This window comes from Antechinus flavipes, chromosome 3 (assembly GCF_016432865.1).
Source record: "Antechinus flavipes isolate AdamAnt ecotype Samford, QLD, Australia chromosome 3, AdamAnt_v2, whole genome shotgun sequence".
In the NCBI taxonomy this organism is placed as follows: Eukaryota; Metazoa; Chordata; class Mammalia; order Dasyuromorphia; family Dasyuridae; genus Antechinus; species Antechinus flavipes.
The window spans coordinates 166,008,415-166,025,952 of NC_067400.1; the positions used below are offsets into that span (position 1 = coordinate 166,008,415).

The following is a 17,538-nucleotide window of genomic DNA, read 5'->3' on the forward strand; positions in this document are numbered from 1 at the left end:
CCTTACTTAAGATCCAACATTCTATCCATTGTGCCACCTCCCCACTGCTAAAAGAGTTAGGATTGGGACTGAGAAAAGATCATCATGTATGGTCATTAGGAGGTCAATGATAACTTTGGAGAGAGCAGTTTCTGATGAGTGATAAGGCTGAGGTTGGAAACCTGATTGATTACAAAATGTTATACAAATGGAGAAATTGAGTAAAGAAAATTTTAGCTTAATTCATTTTTTTCATTAATGAAAATTTCTTTTCTCTTCCTCCATAAAAAAAGAAAGCCTTAGTAAAAACAAAACAAAACAAAACAAAAAATGCATAAACAAACAAAATAATGCCCATATTAGTCATTTCCCAAAAAAGTATATTTCACTCTCTACTTTCTACCTCTCTATCAGAAGATAGAAAACAGATTCCACCATCAGTCCTCTAGAATTATGGTCTTTGCATCAAACCGAATTCTTAAGCTTTTCAAAGTTGTCTTTTACAATATTGTTATAATATATTTTCCTGATTTCCAGATTCTGTATTAATTCATACAAGTCTTCCTGGGTTTCTGAAAAAACATCCCTTTAATAATTTCTCAAGGCATCATAGTATTATGTTATATTAATATATCATAATTTTGACTGATCCCTTTAGTTTCCAGTTCTTTGATGCCAAAAATTAAGAAAAGCTGCTATAAATATTTTTATACACAATTTTGGCTGAGAAAATGAGATAATTATTAAATAATTTGTAATATAGTGAGATCTAGTCCAAGGGATGTTTTTTGTTTGTTGGTTTTTGGATAGGGAACTCAAGCATTTTTGAAAGCAGTAAGGGAAGAACCAGTTGATATGGAGAGGTTTAAGGTTTGGGGGCTGGGAATGATTGAGAATACAATCTACTGGTAAAAAACAGTAGGGGCAGGGATAGGGAATGGTGATTGGAGTCATAGGGCAATTGATTGACACATCCTTCCCAGAATGGTAATATTGATTTGATTACTATTCCCAGAGCTAGAGATAGAAAACAAGGAGAGACTAGAGTGGTGATGCTCTTACTGGAGCCTTTGCTTAGTAATGTTATTTGTTCCATTTAACTTAAAGCACAAGGGGGAAAAAAGCAATCAGATTCATTTATTCCTTTCACTTTGCACATTCCTACTTTTGTAAAAATTGAATTTCCCTCGCTGTATACCCCTCCCTTCCATCACCACCCCCAAAACTTATGAGAACAATTTTCCTGAGCTATCTTTCTGTAGTTCTAGAGAATAGTTATATATAGAAAAATACCATTTAACCAGGATGCTTGTTTGGGGCTGAGGAGTCAGGGAATAATGTTCCAGTTAACTGGAGCTTTTAGTTTAACTGAGTAGACACAAGACCTTTTTGTTTAAATTCTTGGTGAAACTATCTAAAATGTATTAGTCAAATTTGCTGCTTTAATAGGTAAAGAATAGGGAACACAATTAAATTTTCCTGTGATAATTCATTATCTTATAGTGCCTCAAAGTCTTTATTATGAATATCAATTTTCTTGCACAGGGCTGTCAATGTAAGCAATTGGGTCAATTGTATATTGGCCACAACATATATCTAGTTTGTTTATTTTTGAAATAAATCCTTAATATCAACTGATATTTTTTTTCATTCTGATCTCAAGTTTAAGTGCAAATAAATCAGGCCTGCTTGCCTCTGAAAGCATGGCCATAGCCTCTGAAAACTCTTTAGTTCTAGATCTATGATCCTATGTGTCCCATACACCCACACAAACCCCAATGGTGGCAGTATGCTTTAGTGCTAAGAGGGATGGACTTGGGTAGAAAAAAATCTCAGCGTGAAATACATATCATATAACATTTATATACTTAAGAGAACTTCCCAATACTTAACTAGCAAGTTCCATTGTGCTCTAAATTAGTAGAAGTAATTCCTACACTGGGTACCTCCCACCAATTATTCTTGGATAATGAGGCAGTGGATCATAGTACAAAAAACATTAGACAAACTGTCCAGGGTCTAGAATTCTAGTTCTTAATGTACTTCTTATTAGAAAAGTGACTTTGAGGTCAATGCTTCATCTCTGTGGGCTTCACTTTTCTGATCTGTAAAATGAAGAGTTTTCTATTAGCATCTCCAGCTCTAACACTCTACTGTTTTTTGAATAAGTAGAGAAAGCCTTCAGTAAAATCCAAGGGGCCAGAATCAAAAGAAAACTGTACATTACGGTTTGATTCTGAATTGCACCTTTTTGTTGTAAGGTTTTCATATAGAATTGAGAAGCATGTAAATTCATTTACCCCACCTCATCTCTCTTCTTCCAGCTGTGATCAGGAGTGCCCAATGAAAATTGTTCAGTCAAATGCAAATGAACATGTTGATTTTGAGTTATAGTGAACATTTAAATGGAATCCCTAGCATTACCATAAGCTCAGTTTTAGCAAACCTTTCAAAGTGAATTTTATTTTTCTTAACCCTTAGAAGCCAAGAAATAAGCCAAAGAATTATATCCTGAACTTAACTAGATTGTTATTTATGGCACTTCTAGAGCATAATTTTTTGTATATCTAAAACAGAAGATTATATTTACTTTGAATTATTCTATAATTTCCTTAATTTCCTAGCTTATCATCAATGAATGATTGACTAGATGAAAGACTAGAAAAATCAAAAATTAAATATCATCTAGTTCATTTTGCTTGTTTTATAAATGAAAAAAATTAAGACCTTAAGTCTTATGTGACTTAAGTGACTTGGCCAAAGTCACATATCTAGCTGGAATTGTAGATAGAATTTTAACTAGAACATTTTCTTTCTAATACAACATGCTATCTCTATGAGTACTGTGCTTTAGTTACATTGTATCCCATAATTTTAGAATTACATAGGTTTCTTTTTTTCTTCATATTAAAAACCCTCTTTAGGTTTCAGGTTTTATCTCTAAGTTTTTAAATTAACATTTCCTTAATGCCATATCTAATGATATTTGCATTCAGGAATATAGGGATATTATCATTCAATCTGTCAGAAGCATTTGCTTCTTTTAATTTCCATAAATGTCATTAAATGCTTCTTTTCACCTTTGGGTGAATAATCAATAGAAAAATCAATACAATGACAAATGACCAACAACATGATTTTACATATGAATAATTTAACAAAGACCATATTCATCCTAAGAAGGAATGATGAAAGAAGAATAAGGAAAAAAAACACATAATTGTACTATACTTTTCAACATAATTCATAGAAGTACAAATCTGCAACTTTGAAAAACAGTTTATATTAATTTTTCTTTAATTAATCAACTTTATAGGGTACATATTGTTAAAGTATGCCACATCAGTGACACATACAAAGAGCTTTTAAATGAGCAAAAAAAAAAAAAAAAAAAAAATCATTCACAATGAACTTCACTAAATTCTTTAGTATCCTATTTCTCAGTATAATGTGAGAATATTTTGGTGATTTTCTTCCTTGAAAGCAGTTCCTCATTTAAAAGAGGATCCTACTTAACCTGGAAGTCACAGCATTCTTAAATCAATTTTGGCTGCTATTTATTTTCATAGCTAATTAATATTGTGTGCTTATTGAATATGCCAGCATGAGATGTACTATAATCCAGATGGGGAACAAGGGACTAGTTAGCTAAAGAGAGTATGGGGGTTTCAATGATAAAATCAGATTTGCTATACCAATTGAAGAATTACTGTTTCTTTATCCCAAATACTGAGCTATTGTGTCAGTAATCATGAGGGTCTCAAGTAGTATTATCATTTGCTAAGGATTATGTTCTTCTGTATCTGATGTTCTAACAATTTAACAAAAGATATTTTCCACTCAAATATCTGCTTAGAGAGGAAAGTATTTATTTGGGAAGATGTGCTCATGCATAAAGAATATGTTTGGTATATAACCATTTATGTATTGTTTCACCATTTCCAAGGTTATTAATCTAGTCTCCTTGGCCATATACTCACTGAATTTAAAAGCCCTGGCCATTTGTTTTTAAATGGTCCTTTCTTTAAAAAAAAAAATTTAAAAAAAGGAGGGTATTGTGCCCCAGATGTAACCCAGACCAAGTTTTTATGTCTGCTATAAACTGATATGAGAATGTATATTGGAAATGCTGACACAACCTTAAGTAGAGCACGCACAAGGGGTAACACTGCAATAAAACTGCTTTAGTTTCTATCTTCTATAAATAGTATTCATTTGTCAATTTTTTTGAGCAGTCAAATTATACTCATCTCCCTATAGATTCTGACTTTGTGCCTTCCAGGTACTAAACAAAAAAATAGCCTCCAAGACAGAGCTGCTCTCAAGGCTGTTTTAAGACAAAATTGCTTAAACAAATGGAGGAAGTATCAACTTTAAAGGTATAGAACAGTGCCCAGTTATACTGTTATACCACAGTTTCCTCTAATTGTTCTGCCTAGTTTTCCCGAATTATCTTGCCTCAGTTTCCCTGAACAGGCTCTGCCTCAGTTTCCCTAAATTGTTCTACTTCAGATTACTTGAATTGTCCTGCCTCAATCCCCCTAGTTGCATTCCTCCCCTCCTTCCTGGCCATTAGGACTGATATAATTTAGGGCTGGCTACTCTAGAGTCATAAATTGTAAATGTTTAATCTCAGCTAAGGGGGAAATCTTCTATTTCAGATATCCTGGCTCCTAGGTCCTCCTAAGTTATCAAGAATGTATACCTCATCCCTAACCTGTCAGAACCGAATTTATGGTTCGCTCACCAGAGCTCTCTCTACTTCCCCACTGCCTTTGTCTCTCCTGATCACTGGAGCCCTATAAAGAATCCCTGGATTTCTTCACTCATTACTGAATGCTTTGAGACTCGAGTCCCATTCAGTCTTCTGGGGTCAACATGGATCCTGTTTTGGCCCCAGACAATCTCTCCCTCTCAAATATAATATTAAAAACTTTCTAATCTCTGTCTTGACTCAGTTTCTCTGGCATTACAACACACACAGTGTTTATTGGCAGCATCACAGAATCTTTGTTTTTTTAAAAAGAGATTGTTAAATGATTGACTATTTTTTATTGAAACACTCTCTCTCTATTCCCAAACTAGACTTTTTCCATATGACAGAGTTGTTTCTTGTCCTGTAAAATCATGTTAGAAGTCACTATTTTGCTTAGTTCGTGAGCTAATTCAACTAGCTAGTTTATCTCTTAACTGACTTACTAGGAAAGACCATCCCCTCAGTCCAAAAGATTTCTTACCATTACATACTGCTCAAATTAACTAGTAGCCTGTGGTCGCAGCTTTGGCTATCTTTGAAAAGTCAGAGAATATGAGAGAATGTAATGATAAACTATATCTGCTTATGAACTACATCCAAACCAACCATTAATCATGAACTATAAATAATGCTTATTGGCAAGGTTTTAGGACACATCTACTAAAAGTCATTTTCAAAATGAAACAAAATTTCTAGTAACTTTAGATATACATAATTTGTGTGTGTGATTTTGTTTTGGGTTTCTGTTAGTTTTTAAATCAGTAGTAGTTTGTTGTTTCATCCAGAGATATGGATTTAGCTTCTTCTCTTTGGGGTGATCTCTGTGCATTGATATCTTCTCTAGATCAGTTACCTTTCTTCTCAGTTTTGTCCTGAGGAAAGACCTTGAGGACATGCATTCATATGCAAATTGTTTTCATTATTTAGGGTAGAGCATACTTTCTGGGAAGGTGGATGAAGTTGTTAGGAAAGCTCCTCCCTCTCTCTAACAGCTATTTAGTGAGAGTTTTCTTTCTCCAGTATTTTTCTCCTTTACAGAAAAGGACAAGAACAAGGAATTCTTAATAATGAACTTTAATAAAATATTGTGATAATTATATTTAAAAAATAATTAGTTTCCTTTATTATCCTTTTTTTTTTTTTTGGCATTTTTAAATACTTAAAAACATTATTTTGAAATGATCTCTACAGACTTCACCAGCCTGCCACAGGTGTAAATGACTCAAAAAAAAAAAAAAGATTAGGACTTCCTGAGCTGGAGTGATACCCCTTGCTCATAATTAAATTTCAACTGACTGTAATTCCGGAGAAACTGAGGCAAGATAGAGATTAGAGAGTATTTAATAATTTATTTAAAAGGGAGAGATTTACTGGGACCAAATGGATCCAAGGTTTGGTCCCAGGGCTGAATGAGACTATCGTCTCCAAGAATCCAGCAAACAATGTGAGTTCTCAATGACATATATACACATGACTCAGACTCTGGTTAGAGCAAGGCAGGGGTGGAGTCAGGGTGCTGAGAGCAGGAACGGGACTCTGACAGGGTGAGGTGAGCCTCTAGAAAAGGGATGATCTAATGTGGGGAGAAACCCTAGAGATGGGGAGAAGCATCTTGATAAGATGGTATCTGATACTCTGATAGCTTGGGGTAGGGAAAGGCATTCTGATATTCTAAAACATAAGATCTTTTATCCTTATCAAATATTCTAATAAAGAGGGAGGGGAGGTTTTGCAGAACTGAGCTTTGAGCTGATAATTATACACTGAAGCAGAACAATTAGAGAAACTTAGTCAGGACTGGGTCAAGATAATTAGGGAAATTGAGTCAGGACAATAAAAGAGAACTGTGGCATAACATTGTTGTTTGAGTAAGCACACCTGAAAGCAGTACTCATAAGTGAAGAACTAAACTTTTTTTCCTTTTTTTTGACCCCTGTGTTTAGAATTAGCTCAAGTAGAATAAACATTTGTTTTTGCCAAAAAAATTGTTCTACCCATTAAAATAGATAGTTCGAAGTGCCCCATCAAAACATTTACCAAGTTGCTTTCAAACAAATTTGACTTAACTGAAAGAAAAAGAAGTAAAAGACATCTTCAAGGAGGGATGTCAGATCAAATATATATGACAAGTACCCTGCTCTCAAATACTGTCAAGGCTTGGAGGTAACTTGGTAAACAGCCTCTTTATTTTATAGAGAAACTGAATATTTAAAAAAAAAAAAAAACTTGTCCATAGTATATTCTCAACTTAAGATACAAATATAATAGTTTATGATGATCTCTCTTCTCACAGTTACAATCCTTATCTCTTCATCTTTCTTCCTCTCCTTTCTCTTTTTCTTTTCTTTTTTTTTTTTTTTTTTTTTTTTTGTTAGCAAAATATACTGTTTTAAACTTTGGAAATAACTCTACTAGCAACTAGATGGATCATATAACTATGTAAATTTATTATTAACTGAACATGTATTTGATTTGTTTTTTGTTGTACTAACTACATTTACACATATACTAAAAATAATTGAATTCCCCAAGTTTGTCTTTACATTAAACTCTGGTGATCCTAGCTCCTTATCTTTATTTTCTTCCTGAATATTCACCCACTCTCTAAAATCTCAATCCTGTTCCAAAGAACGAAATCTGAATTTTTTACTTAAGGGTCATTTGTATCTTAAAATAGATTGAGAGCTTCCCTTTAACAATAAGTGATATTCCATTTTTCATAGGGTCTGGAATATGATTCCTCTCCATACTTTCTCTCTCTCTCTCTCTCTCTCTCTCTCTCTCTCTCTCTCTCTCTCTCTCTCTCTCTCTCACACACACACACACACACACACACACACACACACACACACACACAAAATCTATGTATAAATTATCTTGCAAAAAAAGAAAATTAACAGTTATTTAGATGTTGGTCAACAGCAAATAATTCTTATAAATGTTTATCATTTTATGTCATTTGATTACTATTAAAAAACAGGACTTGATGTCATGTTTTATATTGGAAGATAATAAATCTCATACTTATTATCTATGATGGGCATCATTACAATAACAGACAGCTATAAATACAGCAGATTTTATATCATTATTCAGAAAGCCTTTTAGGGAATACTGTGCCCATCTTTAGATCTGTATTCTTTCTATTTATAGTATCACATTGCTGCTTATAAAACTTAAATCTTCCTGGATTCTATTTCTTTGAAAATTCTGAAATTATGCAATATATCTCCTCATGTAAAAGTTTAAATGGAGAAGGAAAAAAATAAGGAAGGAAACTAGGAAGGCTATGATGTGAAATTTCTGGCCCTCTCTGGCTTCCTACAAATCTCAGTTAAAAGTTCACCTTTTTTTTTTTTAAACAGGAAGCATTTCTTAGGTTTTCTTAATATTAGTGCCTACCTTCAGTTGATTATTTTCTATTAGATCTGTATGTAGCTACCTTAAACATACTTGTTTTCATATTGTCTTCCACATTAGATGGATTGTGAGCTCTTTGATAGCAGGAGGGTGTTGGAATCTTTACAAACTGCTAACTAATTAGAGTTGATCTGATCTTACAAGAAGATGTTTTGGGCCAGAACCTGAAACAAGGTACTAAGTAGAACTAATTAGTACAATGCTTATGTTTACACCTTTACTCATTGGAGTTCACAAGTATGCCAGCTTCACAAAGTAAACTTTGTAACTTTGTGAGTTCACACCTCCCTTAAAACTCTTGAGAAGAAAAAGATCACCATATTTTGGCGCCCGAACGTGGGACTAACATACCCCTCAGTGGATTCCAGTGGAAAAGCCTCTGATCCTGATCCAGTGGAAAAGTCTTCTTGACCCAGAAATTAGAGTGAGTACAACAAAGAAATTTTGTTAAAAGAGTTAAAGTAGAATTTCATCTAAGATGGGACAGGTATTTAGAAAACAGCCTGTTTCTGTTTAAGGAAAATGTTTAGAGAGCATTGTCAAAGTTATGGAAAGCCAAGGTTTAATTATAAGTTTACAGCAAATCACTGAACTTTTACAAACGGTAAAGGACATATGTCCTTGTTTCTCTCTGGAAAAGGAATTAGATCTAGATGAATGGAAATTGGTTGGAGAGGATCTTTGTCAATTCTATAATAAAAATGGGCCTAACTCAATAATTAATACATATAATGTAATACAATTGGCTATAAGAAGTTATTTAAGTGATAGAATGATGAAAAGAAAAGTACAGGAGGAAGAAGTGCCAACTTTACTAGGTGAAAAGGAGGACGAATCAGATGAGAATGGAGTTAATTACAATTCTGAGTGTGATACTTCACAGCAGGAGGAATTAGATGATTCCACATCTCATGACCCTCCCCCTCAATTAACATTGGGTGGAACAAGGGGGAGGGAGAGAGACAGAAACACAGTCAGTTTTTCCTGTAAAGCAGAATTTGTCAAGATTAGAAAAAGCACTAATTAAAGCAAAACATGAAAGAGAAGATATATCTGATTTTATAAACGCATATCCTGTGATTGAAGAGCTCAACTCCTCAGGTCAAAAAGAGAGAAGATACACTCCTTTTAATTTGGAAAAAATTAAAGATTTGAAAAAGGGTTGCACTCTTTATGGGGCTACATCATCTTATGTGAAGATGTTACTAGATAATTTGTCTTATGAAATCTTAACCCCGAATGACGGGAAATCCATAGCGAGAACATGTCTAGAACTGGGACAAAATTTATTGTGGCTTTTGGAGTTTCATGAATTATGTAAGATTCAAGCCCATCGCAATAGGCAAACAGGAGCTATTGTACAAGTTGCTTTTGACCAACTAGCTGGTCAAGGTCAGTATGCAGAGAGTTCAGAACAGATTTATTATCCCATAACAGTGTATGAGCAAATTTCTAAGGCTGCAATAAAAGCTTGGAATTCTCTCTCTGGACAGAAAGATGGAAATAATGCTTTCACAAAAATAGAGCAAGGTCCCAATGAACCTTTTGCAGATTTTGTGGGACGTTTGCAAACAGCTGTAATAAGAACCATTGGAGAAAATGCAGCAACAGAAATAATGACCAGACATTTGGCTAAGGAAAATGCCAATGAGGTTTGCAAAAGAATTATATGGGGGCTAGACAAAGATGCTCCTTTGGAAGATATCATAAGACACTGTGCCACAGTAGGCACAAATGCTTATTATACCCAAACTATGATGAACATGGAAAGACAAGGAGCTTCTTGGCAAAGGAATTCTAGAGAAACTCATCAATGTTTTCAATATGGAAAAGTTGGACATTTGAGAGCTCAATGTAGAAATGGAGATAGAGTGAGAAGACAGGGTGAGAGAAAACCCAAAACCCCATGTCCAAAATGTAATCGAGGCTTTCACTAGGCCTCTAAATGTATATTGACCCAGAGGAATGAGAGGCAGGGCCTAACTCCAAAGTATCAATCAAAGGACAGGTGGGGCATGATAGCAGCTGAGGTTACACCCAGAGAGACTTTAGAAATTCAGAACTCTGATGTCATCAACCAACAGAAAAGCAATCAGGATTACAGTTGGGAAGAATACAGGCCTTTTAAAACAAGACAATATCCAGTGCAAATGGCTCCAATGTAATTACCAGATGATGAGGAGAAATCCCAAATTTGGTAAATAGAAGGGAATTAGGTTAACTGCTTGGGAAAGAGGATCTGCTTATATTTCCACAGATGGAGAAAGAATCAGATGGCTGACAATGAGACTGTTAAAAGGACTTTTAAAATCTTCAGGAATCATTGGATTTCCTAAGACAAGATGAGACTGTTTCAGTTCTTGAAAAAACAGCAAGAATCTTTGGATTCCTTAAGATGAAAAATTGTTGATGAGACTTTTTGCAGTACTTCAGAGCTTACAGGAACTATTGGATTCCTGGCACATGAACTAATGGACAATGGAATCCTATTGGACTGTTTCTAGGACTTATGGACATGTGTAAATTTTCAGGATGATTCATGTTATTTGTTACATTACTACTAGCCTGTGTTATATTGCTATGTGCTTATGTAAATTATGTATAATGCCTCCCATATTGATGGATTTATGTATACCATGTATATCTGTTACAAAGGTCTGGCCCATATTGATGGATTTATGTGTACCCCTTCAGAAAACCACTAATCTGATTTGATTTCCTATTTCCTTTGGTGTTTTCATCTCCCTTCCTGAGATGTCAGGGAAGGTGTGATCACCTTTTAGGTGGGGTTCTCACCTCCTTGAGAAATCAGGGAGGTCATGACCATCCTATGTTCCAAAACAAAAGAAAGGGGGAGATGTTGGAATCTTTACAAACTGCTAACTAATTAGAGTTGATCTGATCTTACAAGAAGATGTTTTGGGCCAGAACCTGAAACAAGGTACTAAGTAGAACTAATTAGTACAATGCTTATGTTTACACCTTTACTCATTGGAGCTCATAAGTATGCCAGCTTCACAAAGTAAACTTTGTAACTTTGTGAGTTCACATCTCTCTTAAAACTCTTAGGGCCAGAGAGCACCATGGGAGAAAACCCATAATCCCTCTCTCTCTCATATCCCACAATTCCTCCCTCTTGTATAAAAGAAACAGACAGAGGTTCTCAGTCAGATTTCACCGGAATGACATGAAGAGTGGAGCTGGCTGGAGGCTGAAGAAAGCAGAGGCAGAGGCTGAAGGACAAAACCTTTGGATTTGGAGACATTTGGAGGGAGCTCTTGGAACCAAGCAGAGAGATAGACCTCTAAGCTAACCGGGCTATATTGGAGATAATAAAAGATCTGAACTTTTATCACCTGGCTGTGTTTTGGGAAGAAGATCACCACAGGAGGGGATCTTTTTCTTTGTTATCACCACTGCTTAATACAGTGCCTACCATAGAGTAGATGCTGAATAAATGCTTATTTATTAACTAAGGACTCAAACAAAAAAAACAAACAAACAAAAAATGAAAGCTCTAAATTCTTTAACAATTTAAAGTTCCAGGTATACCCTAGGAAGTATAGTTGTGTAATAAGTGGAAGATCTACCAGAATCTTTGCATGTAAAACTTAATTTCAGTATTAGTTTATTATTGAAAACATCAGTCACAATTTTGCTTATCAACATAGAAAGCTCTAGCTTCTTGATTGGACGATATCAAGGTTCCTTACTCAGTACTTTATTTAAGACAGTCAATATCTTCATTTAATAAATGCTTTCGAATGGTCTGTGTATCAATTTCAATTCCTAAAATGTAATTGGAACTTGGAAAATTTTTATTAGTAAATTCCAAGAAGCTGGAAGGGAATACATTTCATTTGGAAATTAGAAGAAATGACTCAGGAAATTTGTAAAATTTTGTGTTTAATTCCCTCTGCAAAAGTTCAGTTCTGGCTCAGCAGTTAGCAAAAGTCATTGTCAGCAGATTTGCAGGCCTCCACAAGGAATGACTAAACATAAGTCAGTTTCCTATTGTGAAAGTGTTATCAAAGAGCAACACCTAGTAAAAGTGTCTATTGATTCTGAAAACTTCACCAATAAAGCTTGAAGAACTAAAGAGGAAATGCAGACTGGATACCAAATATTCCTAGTCTATATATATAGCGTTACTAATATAAGCTACATTAACTCAAATTCATTTATCCTTTGCATGACACCATTGTTGGATACAATAGACACTTAATAAGTGTTTGTTGTGCTGAAGTGAGGTAAATAAAATTGCAAAAATGCAGAAATAAGAATAAGTGATTGGGGAAGTATTTTTTAAAGTTACATGGAAAGGATAGAAAAGAAACCAGGCTTAAGAAGGTGAAGGGAATGGCCTGCCAAAAACTTGATAAAACTAAAAACAGAATTATCCAATTTTTCTAAAAATTAATTATAATCCTCTATATATTGGAAAGATTACACAATTTTATCTTGAATTACACAATATTCGATGCATAATTGGGGAGGAAGATATAAAAACAAAGCCATCATCAAGCTGCCTGAAGTGTTGGTTTTTGGGAAATTCATGGCATCATGCAGTCCTCTTTATAATTGTATTTAACTTCCCTCCATTTCACATTCATATGAAATTTGAGTGACACACTGGATTAGGTGATAAAAAGTTTTCTTCCCAAATCAGAAAGATCTGAATTCACATGCTGGCTGTCATCCTGATGTAGTCTCTTGATTCCTCCCTTTCTTACAGAACTCTGATATTCTAAAATAGGAAAACTGAATTTCCCTTGGGGAGCTATCCATACCAGTGAAATCACGAAATGACATAAAATTTCTCAATAAATATAATATCTTTGTCCTCTAGAAGGAATCAATATTATATAGTAGAAAGCATACTGATCTGAAAGTCATTATGTCCTAAGTTCAAATCCCAGAGTGACATAAGGTAAGTCACTTCACTTCTGTGGGCCTCAACTTCCTCATCTGAAAACCTAGTAACTTAGACTAGGTGACCTCTTCATAGCAATAGATTACAATTCTTTTGCGGGTAAGTGTCATCAAGATCAAAAAACTCTTTTAGCTTACATCCTTAACACTGCCAGTCTCAAATGGCATCATTGCCTTTCTCTGAGTCATATTTTCATCCTTCCATTTTGGCCTAAACTTGTATAGCCATAAATGCCAGTTGTTTGTGTAACAGCAATTTTGCTGATTGTTTTCTGTAAAAATAAACCCAATCTTAAGCATCCAGGAGCTGATTTTGCAAACCTTCAGTTATACAACCTCCCTTTGCTTCTTCCTCTCTGATGATCTATTTTTTTGTGTAACTTTTGTCAATCTCTTTTTCTATTTACCTTACAGAGTTGTAGGGAAACAGTTTTTAAAACTTTGAAACATTATTTTACTATCAGTTATTATGATAATTGTGTGGCCATAAATCTTAAAAAAAAAAAAATAGGTGTAAATATTAATGAAGATGTGAGGAAACTGGTTCACTAATGCATTGTTGGTGGAGTAGTGAACCGATCCATCCAGTCTAGAGAGAAATTCAGAATTATGCCCAAAGGGCTATAAAACTGCATATTCTTTGATCAGCAATATCACTACTGTGTCTATATCCCAAAGATATAAAAGGAACTATATGTGCAAATATGTCTATTACCAGCTCTTAGTCATTTTTTGGGTATGTGATTAATATGGGCATATGTTCAAAACAATAGTACATGTATAACCTATATCAAATTGTTTGCTATTTGAAAAGGAGTGAAGTAAGGAAGAAACGGAGAAAAAATTGGAACTCGAAATCTTACAAAAATGAGTGTTAAAAACCATTTTACATGTAATTGGAAAAATAAAATATTATTGAGAAAAATAAGTGTAGGCAGGGAATTTGAAAAAAATGAAGCTTGTTTTGGTAACTTGTTCGGGTCAGAGGGTTAGAAGATGAAGAAATTAAAGGGTTCATTGAAATAAAATTTCAGGATCCTATAGGATTTTCATTGAATTTAGTATCAACCAAGATAATTCTATATGATATATAAAAAGCATTGAGTTTTAAAGATAGTCTAATAAAGAGCTTTGTGTGTCATATATACATATATCAATAACATATGTATGTATGATAATAATTCCATACCTGTGAGAATTCCCAGTATGAGAACTCCATCTTCCAGTGCAGATCTGCAATTGTTTTGTAACTTATTATAGTGTTGTTTGGGATATTGGGAAATTAAAGTACTTGCTTATGATGACAAAGCTACTTTTTGTGAGAAAGAAGGTTTAAATCTCAGATTTTGCCTGATTTCAAGTCAAGTCTTTTATCCAATACACAAGTAGTATTAAACTCAAATAGAGACAGTGGCCACTAATCCATATGAAAGGATTCCCACAGTAGCACAATGACAGTTATAAAATGTGATATTATCTATGTCATTGTATTTTTGTTTATTCACTAAATATTTTCTAATTACTTTTTACATGTAATTAGAAAAATAAAATATTATTTTAAAAAAGAAAACTCAAAAAATATTTCCCAATTATATTTTAATCTGGCTCAGGCAGCATTAGGCAGTGTTGTGGGCTGAATGATGCCAGCTACTTGTGTATGATGTGCCAGCATCAGATCATACTGTTGCTCTCCTGTGATTTTGTCCAATAAGTTTGCCATAATATAGATCAACAATAAAGAAAATACTATCCTCTGTGTAGAAACAGTGGCCACATAGTGAAGGAAAGGGGGAGACAAATGAGTTGAAGTTGGCTCTTACTTGTAAATTTTTTGGCGGGGTAGAAGGTTCTTTCCCTTGCAGTTAGGTCAAATAATTAATCATAATTCAGTAACAAAGTATGAAAACAAATCGTCTGATCATTATTTATTTATTTATTTATTTCCCAAGTTCCTGTTCAAGTACCCAGGGCAAACAAACTTTTAATTCATTTCCTTAATTTTTTTAACATATAATATATTTTATCTATTTTGGCATTTATTTAATCATAGTTCAATTATAAATCATAAAATGAGAGGCTTTTATATCTAGGTGTTATTAAATTTCATGACCCTTCATGTTTTGGTTGTTTTATTTTTCTCTATTTCCACTTTCTCACCCCTCCAGGTAATCCATCAGCTAAGGCTTTCAGAGAATGAGAGCTTGGCCCTTCAGGAACTCCTGGACTGGAGGCGAAAACTTTGTGAGGAAAGAGATTGGCAACAAAATCAACACCATCCAGAACCTCGAGTCAGTGGACCACCTCCACCACCTTGTAAAAAGCCAGCTCTATTGAAGAAGACAGAAGAGACTTCCTGCAATAGATTATCTTCAGAGTTATGGGACACTACAATTTGATGTGGATTGGTTTGCAGACTCTAAAAATCAAAACCACCTAGTGACTGGACACTAGCAGCAAGCAATAACTTGCTGCTCCATTCTCATCTCCCATCCCCTAAAATGTGCTAGATTCTCTCTCCAGGAATTTATCATCAAAAAGCACAGGAAACTAAAGTTCAATACTCAACTCAATACATATATATGTGTGTGTGTGTGTGTGTGTGTGTGTGTGCATCTAGTCTTTCTTTCTTTCCTTTCCTTTCCCTCTTTCCTTTTTCTTTTTCTTTTCTTTTTTTCTTTCTTTCTTTTTTCTTCCTCCCTCCCTCCTTCCCTCTCTTCTTTCTTCCTTCTTTTCTTTTTTCTTCTTTTCTTCCTTCCTTCCTTCCTTCCTTGCTTCCTTCCTTCCTTCCTTCCTTTTTTCCTTCCTTCCTTCTTTTCTTTCTTCCTTCCTTCCTTTTTTCTTTCTTTCTTCTTGCAATTAACACTGATCTTTCTAACTGGGTGTTTTGGGAGACTCAAGAACTATAGACATCCTTTCTAGAATCCAGAAATCTATAAACAAGAATGGGAGATGGGGAAGGAAATTAATCAGTGAACGGAGAGGGAAGCAGAGTGGTAGAATGGTGATGGTAGAATGATAGGTGGGATTGGTGTGCACACTGTATAGTTGTTTTATAGAATTCAATACTATGTTTATTGTACCTTGAATGGTTTTAATATGATGCCTATATATAGTACATGTATTATATTTCTTTGTAGATGTTTGTGTTTTATTGGAATTCCAAACCTCAGCATTATTATTTACATGTTTATTACTGGATTTTATAAATTTATGTAATTGGTGGTGCTGTTCTTTCTTCAAAATACAGGTAAAAACACCAAATCTATTTGGATTCTGTTTGTTCCATATGGTTTTTGCCTGAAGTATTTAAGAATCTCAACACTATGTTGTTGTTTTAGCTTCACTAATGCCAACCTTAAATATGGTGACACTTGCAAAATTGGCTTCTGTGGATAGTACCCAATGCTTTCTATTTCATTCATTAGTTAGGAGATATTGTTTCTTTTCTATGCGCTGTGCTTTGGAATAAGTCGATTGTGAATTCTTTTAATTCAACTTCATCTCAAGTTGACAGCATAGGTTACAGAAAATAATGAGGTGCTCAGTTAAATGTGTATAACTTCATTTTCAAACTGGTTATGTAAAAGGTCAGATATCAGTACAAAGTTGCACCCAGTAACAGGTGCAGAAAGGACTGCTGAGATTTTTCTCCTTTGAGCAATAAGGCTTCCTGAAAGTACAAGGTATCATAAGATGAATATGTCCTTAAAGAAGTATGCTGCATGATTCACTTAATGTATATCACCAGAGCTCATGTATTACAATGGCCTTGAGTTAACAAAATGTTCTGGTTGGCTGTTGTGAAATTTTGTACAGTAGCATTAAGAGCAATAATTTGCTACTTGGAACTTTGCAGCCATACCAGACTTTGAAATATTACTGTGCCAATAAAAGGGTGCAAGAATTTTCTGTTGCTGTCTGTTGCTGTTGTGAATTCCAATTCAAACTAACACTCTGAGGTTTCAACTTATCTCAGTTCAGCAGTTTTTTTCACTCTTTTCGATGTTTCTTAAATGTAGCAGACAACGATTTTAAATCATGATTTCACTTTTGCATAAAGACTGCTTTGCAAACCCTTTTTGAAAACCATGGTGACTGAGGTAATGTAGCCTCTGTCCTAAGCTGGGTATCTACTGGAATCTAGTCTGGAGTTTCCAAACTATTCTTCTTATATTTCCACTGATTCTTGGACTCTCTACTTAAAATAACAAAGTAACAGAAAGAATCAGCTTTCTGCCATTAAAAAATTCACATCAACCATAGTATTTAGATACTCTTACTTTTCCCAAAATTATTAAAGTTCATGCTAAAAATCTAAAGTGAACTTAAAATTCAACTCATCCTATATTTAAAAATATATGCATGTATAAGCACATTTGCATGTATATGTCCATACTCATATACATAAACTAATACATCTCTCTGGGAAGATAAACTTCACATTAAAAAGA

The 17,538-nt window shown here is 34.3% G+C and overlaps 1 protein-coding gene across 1 annotated transcript in view; it reads left to right on the forward strand.

Annotated features, from left to right (window-relative positions):
- Nucleotides 1-16,994, forward strand: part of MYO16 (myosin XVI) — a 722,870-nt gene extending 705,876 nt beyond the window's left edge. Inside the window, exon 35 of the mRNA XM_051984178.1 lies at nucleotides 15,253-16,994. Coding sequence (XP_051840138.1) covers nucleotides 15,253-15,483 — 231 coding nt within the window. The 3' untranslated portion in view covers nucleotides 15,484-16,994. The remainder of the gene's footprint in view (nucleotides 1-15,252) is intronic.
- Nucleotides 16,995-17,538: the final 544 nt, after the last annotated feature.